The sequence below is a fragment of the Pongo abelii genome, chromosome 4, assembly GCF_028885655.2.
Source record: "Pongo abelii isolate AG06213 chromosome 4, NHGRI_mPonAbe1-v2.0_pri, whole genome shotgun sequence".
Taxonomy (NCBI): Eukaryota; Metazoa; Chordata; class Mammalia; order Primates; family Hominidae; genus Pongo; species Pongo abelii.
Genome location: NC_071989.2, coordinates 167,547,112 through 167,572,344, shown reverse-complemented (window position 1 = coordinate 167,572,344; position 25,233 = coordinate 167,547,112). Strand labels below are relative to the sequence as shown.

The window sequence follows — 25,233 nt, the reverse complement described above, 5'->3', positions numbered from 1 at the left end:
AGCATTTATGCAAATGCCTGTGAATACACTCTAGTGGCTTTGTCAGGAAACCGTCTGACAAGCAGTTTAAATGCTCATTTTTTAAAGGGGATATATGTATTTTTTTATTTTGGTGTGCATGTGTTTTTCTCCTTTCCTCTTTTCTTTTTCTTTCCCTTCTCCCCTTTTTGGGCTTTTGGAGGACTTGCCTCCTCCATGGTGACTAGAGAAATGTGAGCACGTTCTAGAGCTCACCTACCAGTAGGAGCCCTTTCCAGGAGTAGGATTAAGTCCCCAATAGGGTATTCTTTAGATCTAGTTTCTTTTTTTATTGTTTTGAATATGTACATCCTTCATATTTATTTGGAAAAAAAAAATCAATGGAACTATTAGTCAAGAGTTTTTAGAATATAAACATGTTAGTGTTCATGAGCTCTGACCTGGGGTCCTACTTAGTTTTTTAGATTGAAGATAGATTCTTTAAAACATACTCACTTTTTAAAAATGGAAAATGATTGAAATTTAGCTTTTGTGGGCATCAGATACAAATCAATTAAATTTCCCTTCAAAGTTATAATAAAGACTGCAACATAAAACATAAATGTGCCAAGATCTCAAGATAAATAAAAACAATAGTGGAGTTTGGTCACACTCAAAATATTTTGAAGAATAAATACTGATGATAGACTCACTGGGCCCATCTCCTGGCTGTAATTATACTTTGGAGAAATAGAGTCAGGTGTTCACCACCACCAGTGAATTCTGACCTTTTGGTTGTAGTGTCACATTACAACTGTCCCTGACAATATGGTGGTGTTCTTGATCTTTAGCATATGACCTTCTATAATCCTTTTGATCCAGACAGAGGCAGTTTTTTCTTCTGTCACTTGCCCCTGGGTGTCCAGCACCATTGACTTCCTGTGACCAGCTGCATTTAAATGTGTTTTTCGTTTGTTTGATTTTTTTGTTTGTTTGTTTTCATGTTTTTACGGAAATGTGGAGAAAGATGGTTTGAGCTTGGAGAGACTACCCCAAATTGATCCTGTCTCTTTTCCCTTTCTTTATAATATGGTCCTAACAAGAGGACAGAAGGAGGATCAGGCTCTCTGGCTGAAGTGGCCCTGGGAAGGTCACTTTGCTTCTGTGGGCCTCAGTTTTGTATGTCAGGTGAGAGCCAGGTGGGGTCCTCTCTAGGCTTCCTTTTAGCATGCACTATTTTATGGTGCTCTGAACTGAAGCTATTGGCACATGACTTTCTGCAGGAGGTGACTTTGGAGAAAATAGGGCTTCCTGGGAACAGAGAAATCCACTGGCATTTTCTAATAGAACCCTTTCTCTGGATCTCCAGCCAAGGGATAAGGTGTCAATAAGGTGGACTTGAAATCGTTCATTCATACTAAGCATGCACTACATGCCAGACATTAAGCTAGGTGTAGTAGGATAATGCAGACTCAGTCTTTGTATTCACAGAATATATGATGTGAATAGAGAGGAGAGGTACTAAGCAAAGTGTATGACAATGTAAATAGAGAGGAGAGGTACTAAGCAAAATTAGAGTGGTGCATCAAAGGGGGACCACAAAAGTGGAGGAGAGTAATGAAGTGTCAGGGAAGCCTTGTTTGAGGAAATCTCATTTATGCCAAAACCAAAGAGATGAGTAGGTTTTTACTAGGTGTCTTAGTCTGTTTTCTGTTGCTTTAACAGACTGGGTAATTTTTGAGGAAAAGGAGTTTATGTCTTATGGTTCTGGAGGCTGGGAAGTCCAAGGGCATGATGCCAGCACTGGTGAGGGCTTCCAGGCTGCATCATCCTATTGTGGAAAGGTGGAAAGGCAAGCAAGTGTGGGTGAAGAGAGCTCACTTTTATAACTAACCCACTCCCACAATAATGGAATTAGTCTGTTAAGGAAGGTAGAGCCCCCATGACCTAATCACTTCTTAAAGGTCCTACCTCTGAATACTGTTGAAACTGGAATTACATTTCAACATGAATTTTGGTAGGGACATTGAACCATTCATCTATTCAAACCATAGCACTAGGCAAAGGGGACCAAAAAAAAAATTGCCAGGTATAGGAAACTGTGTGCAAGGGTTATTTTGCTTAGGTGAATTCCAGGAACAAAAGGAGACTGAGAGGGCTCCTGTTGCTCCCAGGCAAGGGAGGAGTGGCAGGAGATGAGACTAGGGTGGCTGTGAGGGCTACATCATGCAGGCCAAAGTGGGCTGGTCAGGCCATAGTCTCGGTGGCAATTGCGAAGTGGGGAGGAGGTCAAGCAGGGCTTTGATGAACTCAGTTTCAATTACATGGGCTCCTCAGATCCCATGAAAGCCCAGGGCAAGGTTGCTTAGACCTGCTTATAACTTTGCTCTTCGCTGCTGGACTTTGGAAACTCACCAGGGAGTTGGCTGTGCTTTGGAGCTGTCCCCCTAATTACTCCTTATTGTATCAATAGTGCATGTGTTCTTTATAGAAAGTCAAACAGTTTAAGAGTCCTTTCTCCTCTTTTTTTTTCAGATGGCTTTGTATTATTGATTTAGTTTTTCATAAGTGGCTTAGAAAGAGTGTACCTTTTGACATCTTTTTAAATTTGTGGAGACCCTCACCTTTTCATGGTCTTTAGAGTAGAGGACTGCTGCATTATATGACCCATTAAAATGTATATTAACCCACCAAAACTTAGTGAGTGAAAATAAACTAAAACAACAGAGAAAAATATACCCTCCCAAATTTCTCTCTCCCCTCCCACCAGGGGCAATGCCTGAGCCACAGCTCACACTAAGTGAAGTCAGTGAAGGATGGAATGTCATTTCTTTCACTCTTCCTCATTTTACAGAGACCCAGAGAGTAGATATAATCTGCTCAAGCTTAAACATAGCTTGTTTCTGTCAAAATCCATTCAGCACTCTTTGTACTTGTCTATGTGCATTTCAGGGTTTGCATAGCTTCCTGGTCGCTGGATAAACATGCCAGAGGATTTGGGGTCCACCCCAATGCCTGTACATTTCATATTGGCCTAGCCTTGCCTCCAGTCTTTCTGGGATTCCCAGGATGCTGAGAAGAATGTCTGTAAAATAAATCCAGCTTCCCGATGGACATGTACATTCAAGGGCAGATGATGGATGATGCGTAGCTTCCCACACAGCCAACAGCCCTTCTGTGGCTAGTTTTGGTGCAGAATCCCAGCCAAGCCCACTAAGACAAGATCATCTTGGTGAAGGGCCCAGGCTAAGTAGAAAAATATTGGTGTCATCTTTTGTGACTGAGGGTGGCATGTTACAACTTACCAATTGATTTTCCTACTTGAAAAAAGAAGACAGGTGCAAGAGCAGAACATTAGGGCTAAGAATATCCAGCTGTGTCATAAAACAGAGCACTGAGACCCCAGATTTTCAGGTATCAAATCAGGGCTTTTACTTTGAGCAGTTGAGAAGATGCCTTTTATCTTTCCTTGAAATAGAAAGGATGTGGTAAGTGGTCAAGATAATGCATAAGGATGTTAGTGAAGACTGATTTCCAGTGTATTTCCTGAGTAATTCATAAAGCTGGTAACACCAGAAATCCTAACACTGGGGATATGGTAGCCAGCAGGATCTCAGCATCAGACAGATTGAAGAGTTCATGAGCAGGTGATCTATGTTCTGCTCATTTGACCATGGCACCACCAATAGCACTGATAACAAAGGAGAAATAGTGCTCAGACTTTTTTGCCATGCTTGACAGTAACCAGGCCAGGTAATAATATTTATTATTCTATTATTATTTACTACCACTACTGTTGTTTTTTTAAACTATTAGCATTTATGGATCATTTACTATATATGCCAGCACCATGGTAACTATTTTACTTATCATCTCATCAAGTCTTCCAACAAATCTCATGATATATAATAATTATTATCCCCATTTTACAGATGAGAAATCTGCAGTTTAGAAAGAGTCAGTAACTTACTCAAAGCTGCAGAACTAATTAGAATTGGACCTGGAATTTGACCTTAGGTCTGCCTAATAACAGTGCTAAGAATAATAACAATAAACATTCCCTGAGCCCTACTATGACAGGCACAGAGTACTATAGGTACCCTGTTGTAAAGAGGAGAAAACCAAGGCTAAAGAGAGGGGTCAATAACTAGCCTAAAATCACACAGCAGTTAAGTAGTAGACCCAGGGTTCAAACCCAGGAAGCTTGATGCTGAAGTCTGCACTCTCATCTACTGCTCTGGTACATTACAGTATGAGAAATTCCTTCCATCTCCTATCCTATTGTTCTTATTTCTTTCTTAACACAAGCAAGGCAATTGTGCTGGTATCTTAAATAGACTTTTCAAAAGTTAGCCCAGAACATATCTTTTTTTAAAAAAATGGGGCACATCATGTGTATTTACTTTATAGTTTATTTTCCTTCAGAAACCTGAAGGAAATTTTTTCCATGGCTGGGACACATTCTGCTAGTCAAATTTTTAAAAATGCTGATTTTATTCGATGACTAGTATATTTTCTATGGGGCTGGCAAGATAATAAGGATGCTGGTAATATTTTATTTATTTGCAAGCATGTTCTAACTCATCTCCTTAGAAATCATTTGTTGACCATATGGGCTCTCTGGCACGTGTACAAGGTGTGGAGGAAGGAGTCCATGAGAAAATGATGAGATGATGAGTTAAGCAACCGTTAGGATACTGAAGAGTTTGTAAACCTCATGCTAGAAATAACATGGGAAACCGATTTGGATATAGGGAGGCTAGTTTCTTATATGAATTTCTTGACAAACCTGTAAACTGTGGGAAATTTCCAGTATTTGGTTGGTTGAGCTAATAAATGAGTGAGTCACGCCTTAGTTATTTTAATAAGCACAAAGTGTGGTGTGTTGTGTGTTGTAGGGGAGATTTGGGGGGGAAAGATTATTGCTTTCTACTTATATTTTGGCCAGAAATGACAGGACTTTATTTAAAAACTTTTTTTTTTTTTTATGAGACAGGGTCTTGCCCTGTTGCCCAGGCTATGAAGTACAGTGGTGCAATCATAGCTCACTTTAGCCTCAAACTCCTGCACTCAAGCTATCCTCTCACCTTAGCTTCCCAAGTAGATGGGATTACAGGTGCACTCCACCACATCAGGCTAATTATTTTGATTTTGTAGAGACACGGGTCACTATGTTGCCCAGGCTGGTCTTGAATGCCCGGGCTTAAGCAATTACATCCCCTTGGTCTCCCAAAGTGCTGGCATTACAGGTATGAGCCAGCCTGGTCAGAACTTTTTTAAGCCTAATTTTTTTGTCTTATATTTGGTTATAAAAGCATCATAATTCCAATTGCATTGATTTGCCTAATTGATTGTTTCAAACCAAGCTGTCTCTATACTTGTCTGTCACAGGAGCTTCCCTCACTTGAGAATTTCAGAGGCTTCAAATGATGTTTATGGGCAAGTGAAAGCTTTGATGTGTGTTCATAAACCCTTCTTAAGATGAGATATTTAGAAGCAGTGGCCAGGGGTTGATTTTGAAATATTTTTGTTTGACCATTTTCAGTTATAGATGCAGAAATAAATTAAAACCAAGCTCTGCCACTACCTTACTACATGACTTTGAGTATGTACTTTGATTTCTCTGGGCCTCTGTTTCCTCATCAATTAAGGTGGGTCTTGGAAGAGCCCTTCAAGCTCTGATGATTTGTTTTTTGAACCCAGCTAATTCTGTGAGAGGTTCTTCTATCTCTTGAGGGGCTACACACCTGCAGCCTTGGAAAAGTGGCTACCAAAATGCCCGGGTGAACGGACCCAATTTCCCTCCACCTTGGCCATCTCTGCAGGAGGTTAACAGTTGGTTCTAGGGGGCCTGGAAAAGCCATAGAAATGTGGCATACATAGCCATTGTGCCTTAGGTAGCTCTCACCCTGCATTCTTCTCCCTGGATTTCTTCAGCTGGGAGGGTGTTGTGTACAAGTGGCTTGATGGTTTGCAGTGAGCTTTCAGACCACTATTTCCCATGCAGTAGGTGAGATAATTTTAGAAAATGGAGGAAAAACATTAAAACATTTTTAATGGTTGTGTGTTTATGTTAATGCATAAACAAAACAATAACTCCAACTTCAAAATCATGATCTCACAGCTATTATTGCTTAGGGCAAGACTAAAGTTAAAGAAAAAGTTGATCTAAACAAACATATCAGCTAACTATTATTAAGTAAATAATAGTGTAAGTGGTACAGGGATAGAGGAAAATCAGGACTGAAGTTTGGGAAATGCTGTTAGAGAGGGCTGTAAGGGTTGGGGGAAGTAATAATTCTTTCAAGTCACCAGGAAACAGTGTAGGACCCTGGGAAACATTCTTTTTTTGAGTCAAATCATTTTTAAAAGAAAGTCCTTTAGGCTCAGTTTACCATTAGAATAGACTTAAATATCCTAACAGGATTTAAAAAAATAAAACTCCCAAGCTGCGGTTTTTTTATTTTTAAACAAGTAGGGTCTGCATGTCAGAGAGCAGAAATTAGTTTGGAAAGAGGACTTGCATCAAGAGAGAAAATCAGCCAGGGTCCACCCAGGCAGCGCATTATGATAATATATACGGAACCAGCTGGACACTGAGCAAGGCTGACATTGTGTTGTCAAGGGCAGGATCGCCCATCAATTTCTGAGATAGAATTTGAGTTCAAGTGACAGAAAGAGCAGCAACTGTGTTGAAACTGATGCATGGGGGAGGGGCAGGCAGGCAGGAACCACCGGGCCTAAAGGCAGGAAGTCCTGGTACCTCCGGAAGGGGGTGGCTCTGTTTTCTCATCTGGCTGCTACCCTTCCTTCTAACCTTAACATCTGTCAGCAAGATCCACCTGGGTCCTTGCATGATTAGAGCCCACTAAAGGGGGAGCTTACTGGTGCTAATTTTAACCCCCAAGAGAATGGAGTGCCTGCTGCTGAAATGGGGGCTGGGTCGACCCAGGAAATGGGACTCCACGTAGCCACCAGTTATCAACCTAAGAAGCCCATCGTGGGTGTAGTGGCAATTGTTCATAACTTTTGGAAGAATTCTTAACTTTTCAGCTACTCTGTTTAGTTCCTTAACATCTTAATAACACCAGTGATTCCTCTTTAGTTCATTTGCTTATTCCATCATTCATCTATTTAACACTAACACGTGTTTATTGACTGACTGCCAATTATATCAGACAATAGGGCTACAGAGGTGATAAGGCAGGGACAGTTGTTAACGTTATGACGTAGACTGTCACGTGAGTGTAAGTATTTATGTGCCGATATTAGACAAATAATGGCACACGGAGTGATTTAAACTGCAATGATGGTTAAGTGCTATAAGGTACAAATACAGACTCCTAAGAGAGCTTAAAACTGGGGGACTCAGCCAAGTCTGAAGAATCAGGGAAACTTTTAAAATTTTAAATGAGAATGAACAGGAGAGGGGAAAGCATATTCAAAATTCCACGTGGGGATAAAACATTAGAAGCTGTAGGGAGGGCAAATAGGGAAGGTAGGTTAGGTCTGAGATCCATTTTTGAGAAACTAAACTTGGAAAATTTCCATAGGTTGTTTACTCTTTGACTTTGAGATGTGGTTCCGTTGCAGTTTCTCAATCATGAGCTAACAGAACTCATTGTCCATAAAATGGTAGCATTTAGAGCAGTGTTTTGGGTGATCATGGCCTTTCTGTTATGATAGCGGTTGTTAAGTACTTTCTCTGCATCAAGTTCAGTGCTGAACACTTTGTATGATCTCTTTTAATGCTCTTAACAGCCATGGGAGGGCACTAGTATTATTAGTTTTACTTAACACATTTGGGAAACTGAGGCCATCCTTTAAGGATTTGGTCGTGGCCAAAGTTAGGTTTTAATCTGCAGCTTTTGGATCTCCAAGTAGCTGACACAGAGGTCCTCACCACTGTTTTCTCTTATCGTTTAGTCAGTGCTAATCTCCCCTCCACATTGGACTTCAGACGTGGAGAGAAATTCTCCTGCTATTTGAGCACGTAATATAATACCTGCTTCAATTGAAACAAATTGACGACATTACTCAAAGGCAAATTGAAAAGCCAGATCTATGCTAAATCCCAAGGGTAAGTTAGTTGGCATGTGCAGTGATATATGGGAAGGTGCTTTTCTGGGTTAAGATAAAAAGTCCTGGTATCACGTCACACTATCAGGCACCCCATCTCAAACTCCCTGTGCCAGCCCTGCAACTTGAAATACTCAGTGGACAGAAATGATACTTTGTAGAAATTAGGTGGTCATCATTCTTATCAGATGACTATGTTGCCATCAGCATGATTTTAGCATCTTCAAAAAAAAGAGATTTACCTGGAGGGACACAGAGAAAATCTGAGGGATGGATTGCAGGACTGTGGCTTTTCTGCCGGCCTGCCATGGGCAAGTCGGCTGGGAAATGACCTAGTAATTAAAATCCTGCTTAAACGTCTGCTGCTGGTCAGTTATAACAGCAGCACTAACATGGGTAACCAGAGAAAGAAAAGAAAAGCGAAACACAAAAGTAACACTCTTGAGCCCACAGGGTGCAGAAATAGATCTGAATGGACTGAGTGCATATCTGAACACTAAGCATGAAAGCAGAACCCAAGTACTAATATATTTTTATCCCAATCTGTGAAATTAATCAATATTTTATATGCGAACATATGCTCCTGTGTTGCTGGCTTATTTAATTGACAGTTGCAATCAGCAGGACACCAGTTGTTCAAACCCACATTTTTCATCCACAGTTCTGGGGAGAAATGCAGCAGGGGACCCAGGGAACAGGGACACAGACAGTGTCAGATTTGAGACCTCTTCTCAACCCTTCAGTTTCTTTCATCGACCTTGGGGCAAAGTAATAAAAATTTCAAGATAGTGCATATGTTGAATATGAACAGAGAGAAATGTACTTGGGCTGCTATTTAGAAGAATGATAATTAAAATGAACATAGTTGGTACAAATTGAGATCTTTAATTCTTCATTATTTTTTATCTATTTCTCTTTTGAACATAGCTGAAGAAGCCAACAGATACTGAGCACCTACTATGTGCTGGGCCTGAGGCAAATGCTGTTGGGTGTATTATCCGTGGGCTGGTGGGTGAGGGGGATATATCCCAGCCAGTTCCAATGTATTGGATCATTTCTTGAGAGAGGAAGAAAAATATATCTTTGGTCTTTCTTTGCCAAAATCTTCTGGCGGAATCATCAAACCAGCTGTGCTTTTCCAGTAACTATTATGTGCAACAAATCTATAAAGTCAAACCTCATATTCCTCTACCTTTCAACTTTGGCAGAATCCTAGAAACTCTCCTTGATTTGGTTAGCTAAAGGCCTGTGGAATCCAATCTTTGCTGTTTAAAAGAAAAAGAAAGTTGGGGGAAAGTGTTATTAAGGTACTATTTTAGAATAGTCTATTTGTTAGTCAGTAAATTGTTATTATTTTCATGATATGTGCAACATTCTATAGTGAAGACCATTGGAATGGAAAATGTCCAGATTAAAAATGAAAGTTAAAAGGAGCTGCCTAATACTTTAAAAATGTTTCTCATAGTGTTGCTGTCATTTGTGTTAGATGTTCAGACTCAGTGTGTGTTTAGCAGCCCAACATGTAACAATAGAAAAGCTTCTAAGCCTGGAAGTTTGGCAGTATTTTCAATGTTCCTGTATTTAAATTGGCACCTGTGCTATTATATTAGGATGCCATTTTCTGAACTTGGAAATAGAAGAAGGTGGAGAGAGATTTTACTGTAATTCATATGCGGGTCTAAGTCTTAGGGGGAAAATAACTTTACTTGGAAATAGAGTAGTAATATTCTGTAAAGTTAATAAATATCCACCCTCTATCTTGGGGATAAGAAATTGCACAACTTAAGATTTTATGGGACTTTGGCTGTATTTGTATGATTGAAGTGAATATTTTAGCCAAACTGAACAGAAATTTCAGATAAACACCAAAGTTGAAGCATAGTTTGGGTGTTTTAAGTATTTGACTATATCAATCAACATGGATTCTCAAAGTCTCAAGTCCAGTTGAATCCCTGAGATTCAGCTATGTCATTTGTAAAGTGGAATGAGGAATATGGTCTGCTTGCCTACTGCTCAAGGTTGATATTAAGAATAATTAAGATAATGTATGGTAAAGCCCTTTAAAAACTTAACAGTGCTAGTTAATTGTCAGGTATGGGTTGAGTGCAGAGTACTGTCTACCTAGTTTGTAAATGAATGAGGTCCCTGTCTGCAAGGGATGCATTCACTAGTTGGGGTGATTTGCCTATGTATATACATGCCCAGCTATATATATATAAACACATGCATATATCAAGATGAGTTCAAGAAAAAGTGCAGTAAATAATAAATGGGAAAGATAGGAAGAGTTCGCTAAAAGGTTAGTGTTTTGTAGACTGGGATAGAAAGAGACACCTTCATGCAAAAGATGGATCTTTTTGGCAAGTAACTGGGTGATGGAAGTAAGTGGTATATCTTTTATAAAAATATATGCTGGGAACATGCAAAGGATGTTTGGAGACAGCGGATTTGGGAAGCTGGTCATTACCATCTTTCTTTTCTTCTTCCCTATTTTCCTTCTCCTCCTACAGCAACTTCTCTTCTTCCTCCTCCTCTTCATCATCATCTCACAATTTTTGCCCACTCTGTACTGAACTCTTCACATAGATTAACTCATTCAAACCTTACAACAATCCTATGAGGTGGGCTGTCTTATAATTATTATCCTCAATTAAAGTGGTAGAAACTGAGGCTTTCAAAAAGTGAAGTAATTTGCCCAAGCTGGTAAATGGTGAAGCTGAAATGTGGGCTAGCTGAGGCCCCCTGAATCCAGAGCTGGTGCTCTTAACTGCTGCTGAGGCTGAAAATGAGGCTGGAAAGGGAGAATGGGCCAGACTCATGAGGGTGGACTTGATCCCACTGGCTAAGTTTTGAAAGCTGGTATTTGAGGAAGGTTATTCTGGGTTTTGATAGGTAGACTGGACTTTGCATATAACTAATAATTATGTAGTAGAAATGAATCACAAACAGGCAAGTGTATTTGTTCTTTGATGTCCAGACAGAACAGCCCAGACCTCAAAGAGTAATTTTTGAGGAAGTTGAGTCAGTACATCATGGAGTTGAGATGAAAGTGGACTTCCCACTCTTCTTTGCATGGCTTATGTGGGCAAAGTCAATGATACATATTCCTGTGCTTATGACATCACAGATCATCACCACGGAAACATCTGTGCTGAAACAAATGCTGGATTGCAGTGTCACTGAATGTGTCAGGGAGGAGAGGAAACTGGCTCAAAATGATAAGGCTCTGAATAATGAAAGTTCACTGAAATATGTTAGCAATGGCAGCCTCGGTTGTGGAGAGAAATATAAGCAGAACTATTCCAAAAAGCACAAAGCAGGACTTGTGCATTATTAAAGGTTGGGCAAAGTTGGTTTCAAAATGCTGCTCACATTCAAAACATGGTTTTCTTAAAAAGTCACTATCTATGCTGTCTTGCATGATGACATTAAAAATCCTTCAGGAACAGGGAGCTCTTCTCCCAAACTGCATATAGAAAATCTTCTACATAGCAAAGAAAGGCCAACTGGGGGACTTCCATGTGTTTTGGGAGAAGACGTAAAGATCAGGAGCAAAATTGGCCATGATTATGTTTATTGTTTGGTAAGTCAGTGACAGTATTAGTTCTATGATTGCAGAAATTAATAATCAGTAAAAGATGACTCTGAGCCCTCTGAGGATTTATATAAGTTGCACAGTGGTAGATCATGAACTGAATCCCACCTTCAGCCATATTTATGTTTGGGTTGCATGGCACCTTAAGAAATTATGTATTAGTTGCTAGCCATTAAAGATAGAGAGATTATATGAAAACCTGGATTTACAAATGTCTTCTATAATCAGAAGAGCTGGTAGTGCTGGATCCACATTCTCAAATGGCAACGGGTAGGGAAAACTCAGAAATCATCTTCCTTTTGGATGAAGCACATACTCTACATTTAGCCACAATCCCCACCAATCCCATTGCATCGCCTCATCCCATTTCATTGACTTACCTTCCTGCCTAGCCCTGTGAGCATTTGATTTTGTGATCCTCGTTGGAGGGAATAGAGATTAATTGTTGTTCCTAGCACAGTTCCTAGTCTATGGAGGGCACCACCTATGTTGTAGCTCTGATTAGTCTTTATCAGTTATAGGCTGAGTTATGAAAACTTGATCTTGAGATCAGTGGTATCCAATTGAACTTCCTGTGATGATGGAAGTGTCCTGTCTCTGTGCTGTCCAATATGATAGCTACTAGCCACTATAACTATTGACTGCTTGAAATGTGGCTGGTGTGACTGAGGAAATAATTTGTATTTCATATTTATTAATTGAAAATTAAATGTAAATAGCTGCACGTATCTAGCGGCTACTGTAATGGGCAAAGCAAAAGCAGATTGAGTAATGGGATCAAACATCCAGTCAGCTGTCTTCATTTAGGATAGAATGTGGAAGACAGACATTAGGGTTGTGTGTGTGAACTTGCCCATCTTACAAGAGATGACTTATAGTAGGCTTCATCGCCTAGGGGCATCTACTTCCAAAGAGGGAACCACTACCTGGCTAGAATTCTTGTCAATTTCAGGAGCCTAAGACATGTGTTTTACAAAATGTTTATGTGCACATTCATAGCAATAAGCGTAAGTCATCTTAAGCTTAAATGGGAAGTCTGACTGTTCTCTGTCCCCTAAATGTTCAGTTAAGGGTAATACTTAAGTATAATAACTGTACTTGTGAGTGGAAAAGCCTACATTATTTGATGAGCTGCTTGACTCCCACATTCACGACAGCATAGAGCCAAGAGCCAGGGTGAGTGAGGGTACTGTGAGAAGGAAGCCTATGGAATCCTGCTAGACTGCTGGAGGGAGCCTCTCTTCTTAGGGCCAAGGGCACACAGGCTGCCATCTCTTGAGATTTCCATCGTGAACACACTGAGCACACCTAATGATCATGTTGCTATAAACCAGCCTACAAGTAGGATTCTAAAAGATCCCTCTCTCATGCAATTTTTCTTTTGTTCACACCTTGTTTGCCTGGGAAACTTGTCACTGGCCCTCCACCATGCCCGGTAGTCAGAGCCCTCCCTTTGTCTTTGTCATAGAGTTGAAACCCAGAGCCATCTACCAAGCTCTGGCTTATTGGCAACCCACTGGCCTTTTTCCTGAAACCTGCCTGCCATAAGCCAACTTTTCCAGTTGATCAATAAGTGACTTCACTGCTTCTAGGGATATATGCATGGAGGACAAAACAAATGTCTGCTTTTTGCACTCCAGTTGAAGCTCGAATTATAGCTTCTGCTCCCACGTCCATACTCCTGCCCCAGCAAAAAAAACACATGCCTCCTTAAAAACATAGAAATCTTAATGAAAATGATAGAAACAGTGTTGTAGCTAATTTTGTTAAGTGATGACTAATACTGATCCTCTTGTAATAGAAAAAAAGAAGAAAACACACATGAATATCTTCTGCTTGGATCATTCATCCAATTGGAATTATACATCATCTAATCTTACAGTCAAATTCTGCTAAGAGGATACCATGTCTTTTTTATCTTTGTGGGCAAACATCAATGTAAACCCCTATTATAGTAGTGAATTGAATGATTCCTAGAATTCAATAGGAAGAGAAAGACAAAACCCTCTAACAAAAATGCAGATTCTACATGTTTTAAAATTTCTTCTTAGCAAAATTCATAGCAAAAACATTTCCTAGAAAAAGACCAAGGTAATATGAACTGAGAGTAACTAATGAAATGCTAAATTATCTGCATGCATCTATGTTTTTATTGCTGAATTTGGTCCTGCCTCCAGACATAAGGAGGCTAAAAATTCATATTCAGATAAGGAAAGGCAAACCTTGGCGAACAGATGGAGCAGAGTTCAGCATAAAGGTTTAATCCTATCAGGCCGATTCCTGTATGGCCATCTGGATAATCCGGCACACACATTCAAGGCCTGTTAAAAATATGACTCCAGCCAAGATTAGCGTCACAGATTTTCCACTAGACTTGCTCATATTTGACTTTATGATTTTCCAGGCCCAGGAAGACTGCTTGTGAATAAAGACTTAAATAGTCCTTGAAGAAGCAGTTGCATATTTTTTTAACCTGAAAATTGTTTCCCCTTTTCACAATATTGGGTGTCCATTTTTGGAAGGTTATTTTCATTTCCTTTTTTCCCCTTGGCTTTCATTTCCCAAACTTTTCTTACAACAGGACAATAAGGAGAATTGGACTAAAAATAATTTTGTGCATGAAAGTTCTCCTTGTCAGGAAGAAGAGAGTTATTTACTTATTGTATAATCAGAGGCACGTGAATGTACTATTGTTGCAACAAATATCACAATTGGATCCATGAATAATTCATTTTGAAAATTCTCTTACCCTCCATGACAATTTTTCCCCATTGCTTCGCAACGGAGTGACTGACAGTCATAGAATAAGAGGCGGGAAAGAAACCCAAAGAACTGATGACAATATTTGCCTTTGGCTGCTCTAGGATTAATATTTTCTACATTTTAATTTTGGATTTGGTAGATCAAACGTGAGGTGGAAAACAGTGTAGTCACACCTTGAGTTATAAAATTCTGAGCTGCAGTGTAGTTAACAAACAATTTTTGCATATTATGAAACAATGCTATGTTGTGTGTCATTAAATCAAAAAGCCTTCAACAAGTCTTTCATGTGCAATTTAGAAGTTATAGGTACATCAAAATGTCAAGATTTCTTACTGCTAAATTGTCAAATAACCCCGTGTAATGAACCTGCACACAGTTCCGGATCTCTGACAGACAAACTCAGGAATCCAAAAGCGCTTGTCCTGGAATGTTTTGGATTACAGTTGTTGCACCAGCATTTTTGTCCTTCCCTTGCTCAGGTGCTATGTCCATTGATTGTTGAGAAATTTTGCTAATTCAGAATAAAATAAGAAAGCTGCAACATAGGAAAAGAATATAATTTGGGCTTAGTCTATAATTAGCAAATGGCATAAATTGGAACTTAGACACTATTTTGCTAAGTTTAGGTACATCTAGATATTCACCACTAAGCTAACAATGCCTTAATGTAGATGGACATTGGAGCTACATTTCTAAATAGTGCCTGTGAATTTTTCCTTTTCTTCTTTTCTGTGAGAGCCATTAATGCTGTCAAAGCAAAGGGCATTCTTGCCAAATGAAGTCACTTTGGAATAAAGGATGAAAAACACTTGAAATTCTCAATCTCCTCATTTAATATTTAATAGGTTTAATTGCATCTAGTATGGAGAAATCTCTGTATCATGGGTTACATTTCTCCTTAAAGTGACAAACATCACACACACACACACACACACAGACACACACACGATTCTTTTTTATATATAATACATGAATCCTTGCCAAGTATTATCTGGATATGCTAGTGGACAGAGCAATAAATGCAGACAAATAACAAAATGAAATAAAAACCCTAATAAACAATAAAATGCTTAACTGCATAATGCAATTACTGAAGAAAAGAAAGTAAGGCAGAAACAAATCCCTAGTAACACAAATTAAAGCAACAGCATAAGTGTTATAAAGGCTGCTACACCTTGCATGAGGAAACTGTCAAATTTGTTTGTTTGTTTATTGGCTGAGTTTATTTGTTTATTTGGAGTTAGCATTCTGAAAGTGAAGTTTGTATACTCTGGTACCAGAGTTCAGGTCAGGCATTCTAACTGCTTCTGGTTTCTAAAGCATCCAGTTAGAGAATGGATAAACAAAGAATAGATTTGCCTCCTGTGCATGGTGAAAATACAGAGGTCCAGTCTTCCAGCTGTAGGAAAACCTTCTGTTTGTCCTCTTGCCTGTCCAGTAGCTGCTAGTTTCAGGATCAAAGAAGGCAGGTTGTAGTGCTAAGGAGCTGTGAGCAGGAAGGTCATCATTCACTGAAAAAAAAAAAAAAAAAAAACACCAGCAAAAACAAGCATTCAGATCGAGCAGGAGGAAGAGATATCTGTGCGCTGAGTCCAAGTGGAATATTTTTTGCCCTCAATAGTCTCTCCGTTTCTCCCAAGTACAACATCACCAAAATTAAGGAGATAAAAGGGAGAAAAGCATGAGTTTTACGAGGTCACAAGTATCCCGTAGAAATGAGCTGAGCTCATGGGTTTTATGTTTTCTGCCAAGTCTCAAAAATTTGGGACAATAACATTAAAGTCAATTCCTCATTTCTGAAAAGTTTCCCATTAATATTCATTCCAGGCAAATGAGATCCTTAAAAAAACATTCTACTTTGGAGGGACTGTTGCCAGTTCCACCTACTCAGTACATTTAGCTGGATATGTTAGCAAGCAGCTGAACTGGGAGTTCTTAGGAAAGTCTTACAATAAACTACATAATCTGAACTGATGAGAGTATAGGGTATTCTCATAAATAAACTGGTTAATGGGGAGCTGATGATTATTATAGCAGCAACTAGCGTACTACGTGGTGCATAGTAAAACAACAAAACACAAGTAGGCGTTTTCTGTGTATTTTGCTGGAACTCTGTGAGGTGAGTGCCCATATGGAAACTACAACTTAAAGAAGGTAAGAGACTGTTTAGAGGTTGCACTAAGTGCTTGATGTGGAATTTGAACAACTGGAGCTCTTGCCCATTTTCAAATACAGTCATACTCCAAATGTTAAAATCAACTTAACATAATTTCATAATTCTGTCTTTACTCAGAAGCCAGTAAAGGCTAGTGCCAGCATTTTCACCTCCATTGTAAGCATCAGTGGTCTGCTTTGTAGAAATGCTCACTAATAGAGAGTTCTGGTTAATAGAATTCTGGAAAAGGAGAGTGTGCGTGTTTTCCTACGCCATATGTAATGGGAATGGAAAAGAACCTTATATCACCTTGAGATTGAGATTTAGATTTAGATTAGAAAATTTCTAAATTTGTACATTTTATCAACTCACAGAGTGTTGTTTCTCCAGTGTATTTAGATACAGGAATGGAGAAAAAAGCCAAACAATATATCTAATTAGGCTTTCATAATGTCATATTGATTGTCACAAAAGCCTCATTTTGGGGATAAGATATGATAAATGCTGAACCTGGGTCATCTATATGGCTACCCCAAACAAGTGAGGTATTGATCACAGCACAGAGAGATTTCAGAAGGAAAAATAAGAGCAGCCCTAGGGCCCTGCTGATAGCTGCACACACCACTAATTCACCTCAATGGGCAGGCACCTCTGAGCTCAATTAACCCTTATTCCCAAGGCCACCCATAAACCCCGAGGTAAACATGGCTCTCCTGGCCCTTGCTTTCTATCAATGAAATAGATCATTTCTATTGGAGGCTGAAGTGCGATTCCAGCTTATAAATTCACCTTGCTAATAAAGAGACTGATGCTCCCAGTGTGAGTGTGCAGGCACTTGAATCATGTAACACTTATTCTGTAAATCAGAAAATTTTAAACTACCGAGGGCATCTGTGATTTCTTCTGCCTTCTGTGGCTGTTCGAAGGAAATATAAATGCTCGGGAGATAGAGTAGGTGATAGCAAATGTCCCCTGGTGCAATTGTCTGCACACAGAACATTAGTTGTTAAATACGTACTGGAGCTGAACGATTTCTTTCTTTCTTTTTTTTTTATTCTTCCCTCTCTTTTCCTTCTCACCATGACCATTGTTCAAGAAGCAAATTGGAAATCTGGTAATTAGGCCCTGACTCACGGTGTAGTATTAGAGTCCTGAGCCAAAGTTCAACACCCTGAAATGAAATTTAAACCAATTAATCTGTTAGATTTTTATCGCTTGTCCGTGTTTTCTCAGCAATTCCCCCAGCACGTGGCCTTTGATCAACTCTCATACAAACGCTAAAATGTGTGCCTGCTGCTAGCAAGATGGGAATGACATTAACATGGTACTCATAAAACAATCAGAGCAGAGAAGCCCTCAAACGGGCAGGGCATAGTAATATTTAATAAAAGCACACACATAATCTTCAGAATTAGCATTTTGTGCCTTGCAGTACCTTTGGGAGAAGAGCTTTTATTTGTGGAGTGATCATTATTATAACAAAGAAGAGCTACCTAATAATTTCCACTTTAACTCTGCAATGTGCCATGAGCATTTCAGAGCCATTATGCTAAACTGTGGTAGGGTAATCATGTTATTGTCATAGTTTGAAGGGAGGAAAATCTCCTCTACTTTCGTGGCTGGTGAGGGGTGGGGGAAGGGATTTAAAAAAAGAGGCAAACCCCGCCCCCCAACCCTAAACTTTTATTTTAATGAGATTTAAAACCAGAAATTGGGTCACTGGCCTTGCAGCTACTTATGAGTGTGAAAATTCATTGGAGAGGAAGAAAGAATCTTGTATTAATTAAATAAAAATTTTCCTGGTAAAAGTGGTTTTGTATTCAAATACAGCCCCCAAATTCCATAATATTTTCTTGGAGATAGACTTGTATTGATTATCACATCCCTGTGCTGAATTGAACTCTTTCATAAATCTTTTTACAGTCAAATTCCACTGAATCCATCCACTGTGACTATTAAAAGTGATTTTTCCCTGTCTTCCCTCTGTTTCTCTCTGGGTATCCCAAAGTAAGAAACAAGTCCTTGGCTGCTTTGGATGTTGTCTGAGCTTTCTCAGAGAAAACATATCCAAAACGAGGAGAGAAGGGGAGGCTCAGGGTCAGCGCAGCTGTTTTGTTTGTTTTATTTTGCTTTTTTAAAATGTAATTTTGCTCTAAAAAGTACAACTGTTCGATCTCATAGAATTAAATGTTCTGCTGCTACTTAATTTTTTTATTATTGTTACATAGTACCTTATTTGTACACATTGAAAAAATTTAAATCATACAGATATATAGGGAATAAATGTTAATAGTCCTCCTTTTCTGTCAACCCCAGTCTAGTCCTTTTTATAAGGACCCGCTGGGGACAGTTATGCATATCCTTCCTTCCAGGCCTTTGTCCATCATACCTGTTCACATATAACTGCATGCATACACATACTAGTGCCTATACAGGTTCATATACATCATTTAAAAATAAACTTAATTACACTGTTCTTTAGTTTGCAAATTGTTTTTTTCACTTGCTAACCTATTTTGAAATCTTTCCGTATCAGTTTATAGAATTGTTTTGTGTATTTTAATGACATTCCTACTATTCTATAGTATGAATATACCATAATTTCTTTAACCACTCCCTACTGGGGGCACCTAGACATCTGAATTTTTTGCTGTCAATACCGCAATGAACATTTGGGTACCTATAGTTTTAGCCACAATTGCAAGTATTTCCAGGTCTGCTTTTAGCCTGGCAGGTGTGTCGTGAGTAGGGTTAAAATGTAAAATAGCAGCCTGTGAGTTAAAGCCAGCCCACAAACATTTTGTTTGGCCTATGCATTAAAAAAATACTGAATTCGTTTCCAACATTTAAAGATTGAAAAATTTGATATAAAAATGTGGCTTCCTGGCTTCTTTGGAGAGATCACCAGAAACCCAGACGATGCTAGGCCTGCATTTTTATGGGGTCACCAAAGGCTGAAGCTGAGCAGTGCTGCCACCTTTCCCTGGGGCACGTGCAATTCACCAGCACCTTCCCGTTGCATTACAGATGTTGAGAATCAGTGGCCATTCATCTCATGCTTGTTCTGAGAGCCTGAGCTGCTGTATTCATTTGTATGTCTTGCCTTGGTCTACATGGGTCTGTGAATTCTTAACAATAGCTCTTGGGCCTGATTCTCTTTTGCTGGTCACAGGGTTTTCTACGTTGCATTATTGACATTTTAGGGTTCTTCATTTATGGGGACTATTCCATGCATTCATGCGTTGTTGGATACTTAGAATTCTTTAATTAATTAATTAATTAATTTATTTATTTATTTATTTTAAGAGCCAGAGTCTCGTTCTGTCTGGAGTACAGTGGTGCAGTCATAGCTCACTGCAGCCTTGAACTCCTGGGCTCAAGCAATCCTTCTGCCTCAGCCTCCCCAGTAGCTAGTATGACAGGCTTGCACCTGGCCAGTTTTTAAAAAACCTTTCATAGAGCCAGAGTCTTACTGTGTTGACTGGGCCAGTCTTGAACTCTTGGCCACAAGAGATCCTCTCACCTTGGCCTCCCAAAGTGCTGGGTTTACAGGTGTGAGCCACTACACCCGGTTTGACCTCCAATTACTAAATGCTACTAGCTTCCCCTCCTCATCCTCTCTCCCTGGGATAGCTCATGATTCCTTTACATATTTTTCAAATTTGCCAGTGGGGAGGTGCCACAGAGCTTCCCCTCAAGACTAATGTGTTATAACAGATGTATAGGAGGAGCTTTGGAACCCTTAGAGGTCTAAACTTAGAAAAGTCTGAATGACTTACCTGCTCTAAGAATGGCATATAGTCTCAAAGCAGGGGTGGTGGATGGTGCTGAGTGTAGAGGTAGGATGGACTGAGGATTGTGTCATTCTTCCTGGGGTACTTCCCTTAAGGCTTTATTTCTCTAAAACTAAGACGATGGTGTCAAATATTGTTTCCTCACCTGGTTATCTCTGGAAGCTTGATGCTCTTTCTTGCCTCTGAGGCATTGACATATAGCTTTGTTTCTGGAAAATTGCTCACAGTATTTGAAAACATTGCAACTTTCCTTGGCAAGTGTTTGAAAGCACATACACACACATGCATGTACACCCACGTGATTTCTGTATCCTACGTATAACAAGTGGAAAAAACAGGGAAGGGTTCAAGTTCAAAACCAGCAGGTCTTGGCCATGCTATTTTAAGGCCTTTCCTGTAGAAGGGTTTCTCAAAGACACAGAAACACCCCCTTTCACCTCCCTTTGGGCAATGATGAGAAAGCCTGTAGGAGATCATATTTAGTTAAAGAAATACGTGTGTGTGATTAAAAAAATAAAAACAGAAATTCCAAAGCTAAAACTGATAATAAACACCAAGACCATTTTGTGATCTGTGTGGGTAATCTCAGGGTCAGCAATTAATGACCCCATTGGATTCCATAGTTTGACTCAGTCAGCACTCTCAAGACCAATTCAGTTAAACCAATATCCTGTTTTTCTCAGAAGTACTAGGGATATCATAACACCTTTTGTACTCCATTCTAGCAACTAAGTAGACTGACTTATAAATTAAGAATTGATATTTGGGGACATTAACAAAATGTTTCCAAACTGCATATATTTTTAGAACTTTATGTAGTTGTTAAATATAGTTTATTTCTCTTATAACTTGCTTCAAATCATACATCATATTCTACCACTGGTTTGGGAGTACTTAATCATGCATTTAAACATTTTTTACTTTTAAAGGTCACTTTTGTTTCAGAAAAAGCCCTATGGTTGTGGAACACTGATCACAACCTCTATGTATGTTAAAAAATCAGACAAGAAATGTCAAGTCACGAATTATTTACATCTTCTTGATTAATTATTTTCTTTTTGGGAGAAAGTAGAGGAGAGAAAAGTTATCTGAACTGCCCAATTTTAGTTGTAAATGCATTGCTATGAGTTCAGCCAACATGAAATGTTTAGTTTGGATATTTCCAAATTCTCTGTGCAAATTTTTAAGATTAATTTGAATCAAAATCAAACCCATTTTATTTGTTTGTGTGGTGGCACGTGAGCAATGGTCCCACCGGGCTGGACTTAATATTTTCTTTCCTTCTTGCAAAAGTTAAAGCATGACATTTTGCCAAATTTGACAAAGTCCAAATATTTTTTTGCCAGTTTTTTCCCGTTAAAATTAACTAGTGCTCTCATTGGCTTCAATGCTCGGAAAGTCAGTCTCGGATACTTAATAAACTTTTTATTGAAGATGAGGGTCCTATTTTCTCTCCTTGAATAATATCTCCTTTTAGGATTTTGCTTTCTTGTTGTTCATAAAAATAATCATGAGACCAGAAGCATGACACTGTAGAGTTAAAAATCCTCAGTGACACGAAGGTGCCCTCTGAGAGATTTTAAGAACAATCTAACAATTACATTTATGCCCAGCAGTTCTGTTGAAAGTATGCCATGCTCGTTAAACAAACCACCTCCAGTCTATTTGGAATCACAGTATTTGCAAATTATTTCCCATCTCCAAGGGCCATTTATAATGGAAAGAAAAGAAATATGAAATTTTGAAAAAGTCAATTCTAGGGTTTTATGCCTGGGAAAGACAGCAAAGCAAAGGTCATGGAAAACTCTGTGGTTGAGCCCTGACTCAGCTATTAGGTTACATAATTCACCCCGAGTGACCTGCATTCTTCACATCTGTAAAATGGGATCTATGACATTTATTTGAAAAAAAAAATCTTAATGATTTTTAATGAGACATGTTGCAATGTTAGTGTTTCAGACAGAAGGCATGGAGCAAGAATCATTTCCCGCTCCAGTCTCCTCTCTTTCTTAGCTTCCTATTGGATGGTAATGTTTATCTAAAAAAACGTGTTTTCTTTTCAGGAGATATATTTAACTATGAAGCAATTCTGTAAGGTTTCCAATATATTCCAGAAAGTCACCCATATTTAATAAGAAAAAAAATCCTTAGCATTTCACAAATTAAAATTTGCTTTGTGTTTTATTTCATAAAGTTCCAGGTTTGATAAAGATTTGGGTAAAATATATGTATCTTAATAGAAACAATGAAAAGAATGCTTTTAAAAACTGAAGTTGCACCCTGAAGTTTCAGGTCCTAATGTGGCTAGGAAATGCTGAGATCTTGAGGGACTTTCTGTTAGTGAAAAGATAAAAGATTTTTTTTTTCCTTTTTCTCAAGTCTTCATCATTAAAGTTTGGTTCTAACAGCAGACTCCTTCTCTTTTTCATGTGTGTTGAAAAGCAGCTACTCCCTGTATCAAAGCCATCAGCCCGAGTGAAGGATGGACGACGGGAGGCGCGACTGTGATCATCATAGGGGACAATTTCTTTGATGGGTTACAGGTCATATTCGGTACCATGCTGGTCTGGAGTGAGGTAGGTGTTGTCTGAACATTAATATCTAATAGCTTGATCTAGTTGAAGATACTGTCTATACTTGAATTTCTAATAGAATGTGTAGACTTTAGTGGTGCCGCTCTGGGTGGGCCAGCTTCAGTCTACAGAATTTGGGGAAACTAGAAGAGTTGGTTTGGGTTTACCAAGAGGCAACAGTTACTACTGGAATGACTTCCATTCTCTGGCCCATAAGCAATGGGAGAGCTTCTGTTTTGCAGTTTGTCTTCTTGGGCTTGCCATGGTGTGGAGGTCCTATTGTATGCTGGGAATTGAAGAGGAGATGCAAAGTCACAAGATGTATAGAAAAAGCCCATTCAGGTTTTAGCAAGGGTGTAATCTGTGGCTATTTTGTAGAAAGAGTCTACTGTAGCCTGATCTTCAAGGAACATCATTTAATGGCAGCATAATCCAGGTGTAGGTGGTTCTTGACTTATTCGATGACTATTCATCAGAGAGAGTGATTTGCTGGGAGACCCTATAACCACCAAGGGCTTTTTCTAGCTCTAGGAATTTACAGCTCTCAAGCATCTCAGTGTGTGACTGCAACCCCTTGAAAATGACTATGTTCTAATTGTGCAGTGCTGTCCAAGCAATGTGATTGTTTTTTAACCTACCAGTTGACTTTTCTGGCAACCATCAGCATCAGTTCAAGATTACAAAACATGCATCCTGTTATATAGATGCCATGGCAAATCTGCCATTGTGTTCTCAGTTCTGAGCCCCAGTTTCTTAGCCAGCATGCTCCGAGCACCCTCTCTTTCACTTCACCAAAGTTTAGAATAAAAACAATGTTAGGCCTACAAGGTACCATAGGGTTCATTCATCCCATTTGTTTTGTAAGCATGTAGTCATCCTAACTTACTGAGACTTACCATATGCTAGGCAATGTGCTAGACCTTGAGATAGATCATCTCACCCTTCTTTCTACACTACGAGGTAGATACTCATAGCATATTTCTTTTCTTGATAAGGATACTGAAGCTTCGAGACAAATAGTTATATAGCCAGACAGCAGCTTCCCAAAGCCTATAGAATGTAAGTGATTTGTACATGGCCACACAAAGATTTCCATTTCTAGCTGTGCTCCTATGACACTGGTTTAGCCCATCTAGATATTTTCTTTGTGTTGTTTTCTCTCTAGAGGGGCCATACAGATGAGCAGAAAGTTAAGACTGTGATACTTGGGTATGTTTGTCTTTCCAGACAGAGGCTGTTCTTTGTAAGCCTTCTGTGTATACTGCTTACCGCCAGTAACCCACTCAGGCAAGCCCCTTGCTAGCTCGTGCTGCTGCTGCCTTGGTATTTTCTACTCAGCAAACAAGCGGTATGCATTTGGTCATAGAAGCAAAGTTCTCATAAAGCCAAATCAGAGATGAGCTTCCCAGCCCACCCAACTAATTGTTAGGCAAGTTGGAACATTCCAGGTATGAAAGGTGGAGTAACTTCCCCTTGCCAACTGTACTCTATTTTTTGTTGAAACTACTGGGTTGTAAATTAGAAGCATCAAATTCATGGCATGTTTTGCTGCCAGCCTGCTGTCTTCATCCTGCTGGAGACAGCAGTCCTCACGAGGACAGCCTGTCCCAGGTCTTGTGGGCTGTGTCTTCCACCTTTTCCATCTTTCTTTCTGTTGCTTATCTCGGAAGTTGAGAGATGGGAAGAGTGAATATAATATGGACTCCTTGCTTCATGTCATTGCAGTCAAAGTGGAGCTCAAAATTGGCATTAAAAATTACTGACCCTGTGAGAAGGAGGTGGGTTAGTCTGAAGCTTCCTGTAAAACCTTGTGCCTTCTTAACCCAAGTGGACTCCATTGAATATGGAATAAGGACACATCAGGAAATCATTCATTTGCACCTCTGCCTTACGCTTAATCAAGGTCCCTCCATTTTTTCTCACTTTCCTACTTTCTTGACCTGTTTTGGGAACAGCAAAGGGAGGTTAGCAAGTAACTTGGATTTATCCAATTGATTTAAAGGATCTGTTTCTATATAACAAAATTGATGAAAGTCATGGGAAGGAAAACCCATTAATGCAATACCTTTGTCCTCCTCCCTCCTCTGTCCCTCCAGTGCCACTGCCTTGTGTGTGCCAGGAGCCCCTCTTCACTCTGTCCCAGGAGTGGGTTCCAGCCAGGAGCTGAGGGTGGAGGATGCATCCTCCTTCATTGTCCGGCCCCTGCTTTCGGACTGCTCTTGGTTGTAGCTATGTCATAAATCAACTATGACCAACTATGTCATAAATCAACTATGACCGTGTCCTGGTGCAAACTGTTTCCTAAAATATTTGTGC

The 25,233-nt window shown here is 39.4% G+C and overlaps 1 protein-coding gene and 1 long non-coding RNA gene across 8 annotated transcripts in view; one reads left to right on the top strand and one right to left on the bottom strand.

Annotated features, from left to right (window-relative positions):
- EBF1 (EBF transcription factor 1) overlaps nt 1–25,233 on the top strand; it is a 400,425-nt gene that overhangs the window by 277,428 nt on the left and 97,764 nt on the right. For 4 of the 7 annotated variants that reach the window (XM_063724362.1, XM_054556161.2, XM_054556160.2 and 1 more), the window contains exon 9: nt 22,787–22,920. In XM_063724362.1, coding sequence (XP_063580432.1) covers nt 22,787–22,920 — 134 coding nt within the window. The remainder of the gene's footprint in view (nt 1–22,786; nt 22,921–25,233) is intronic. The other 3 variants (XM_063724363.1, XM_063724364.1, XM_054556159.2) reach the window with 1 other exon arrangement.
- On the bottom strand, nt 13,819–25,176 carry LOC129059593 (uncharacterized). The gene is made up of 3 exons (XR_008525586.2): nt 24,983–25,176; nt 17,569–17,721; nt 13,819–15,906 (listed from the first exon to the last, which is right to left on the bottom strand). It is a non-coding gene; the product is annotated as an uncharacterized LOC129059593 (long non-coding RNA).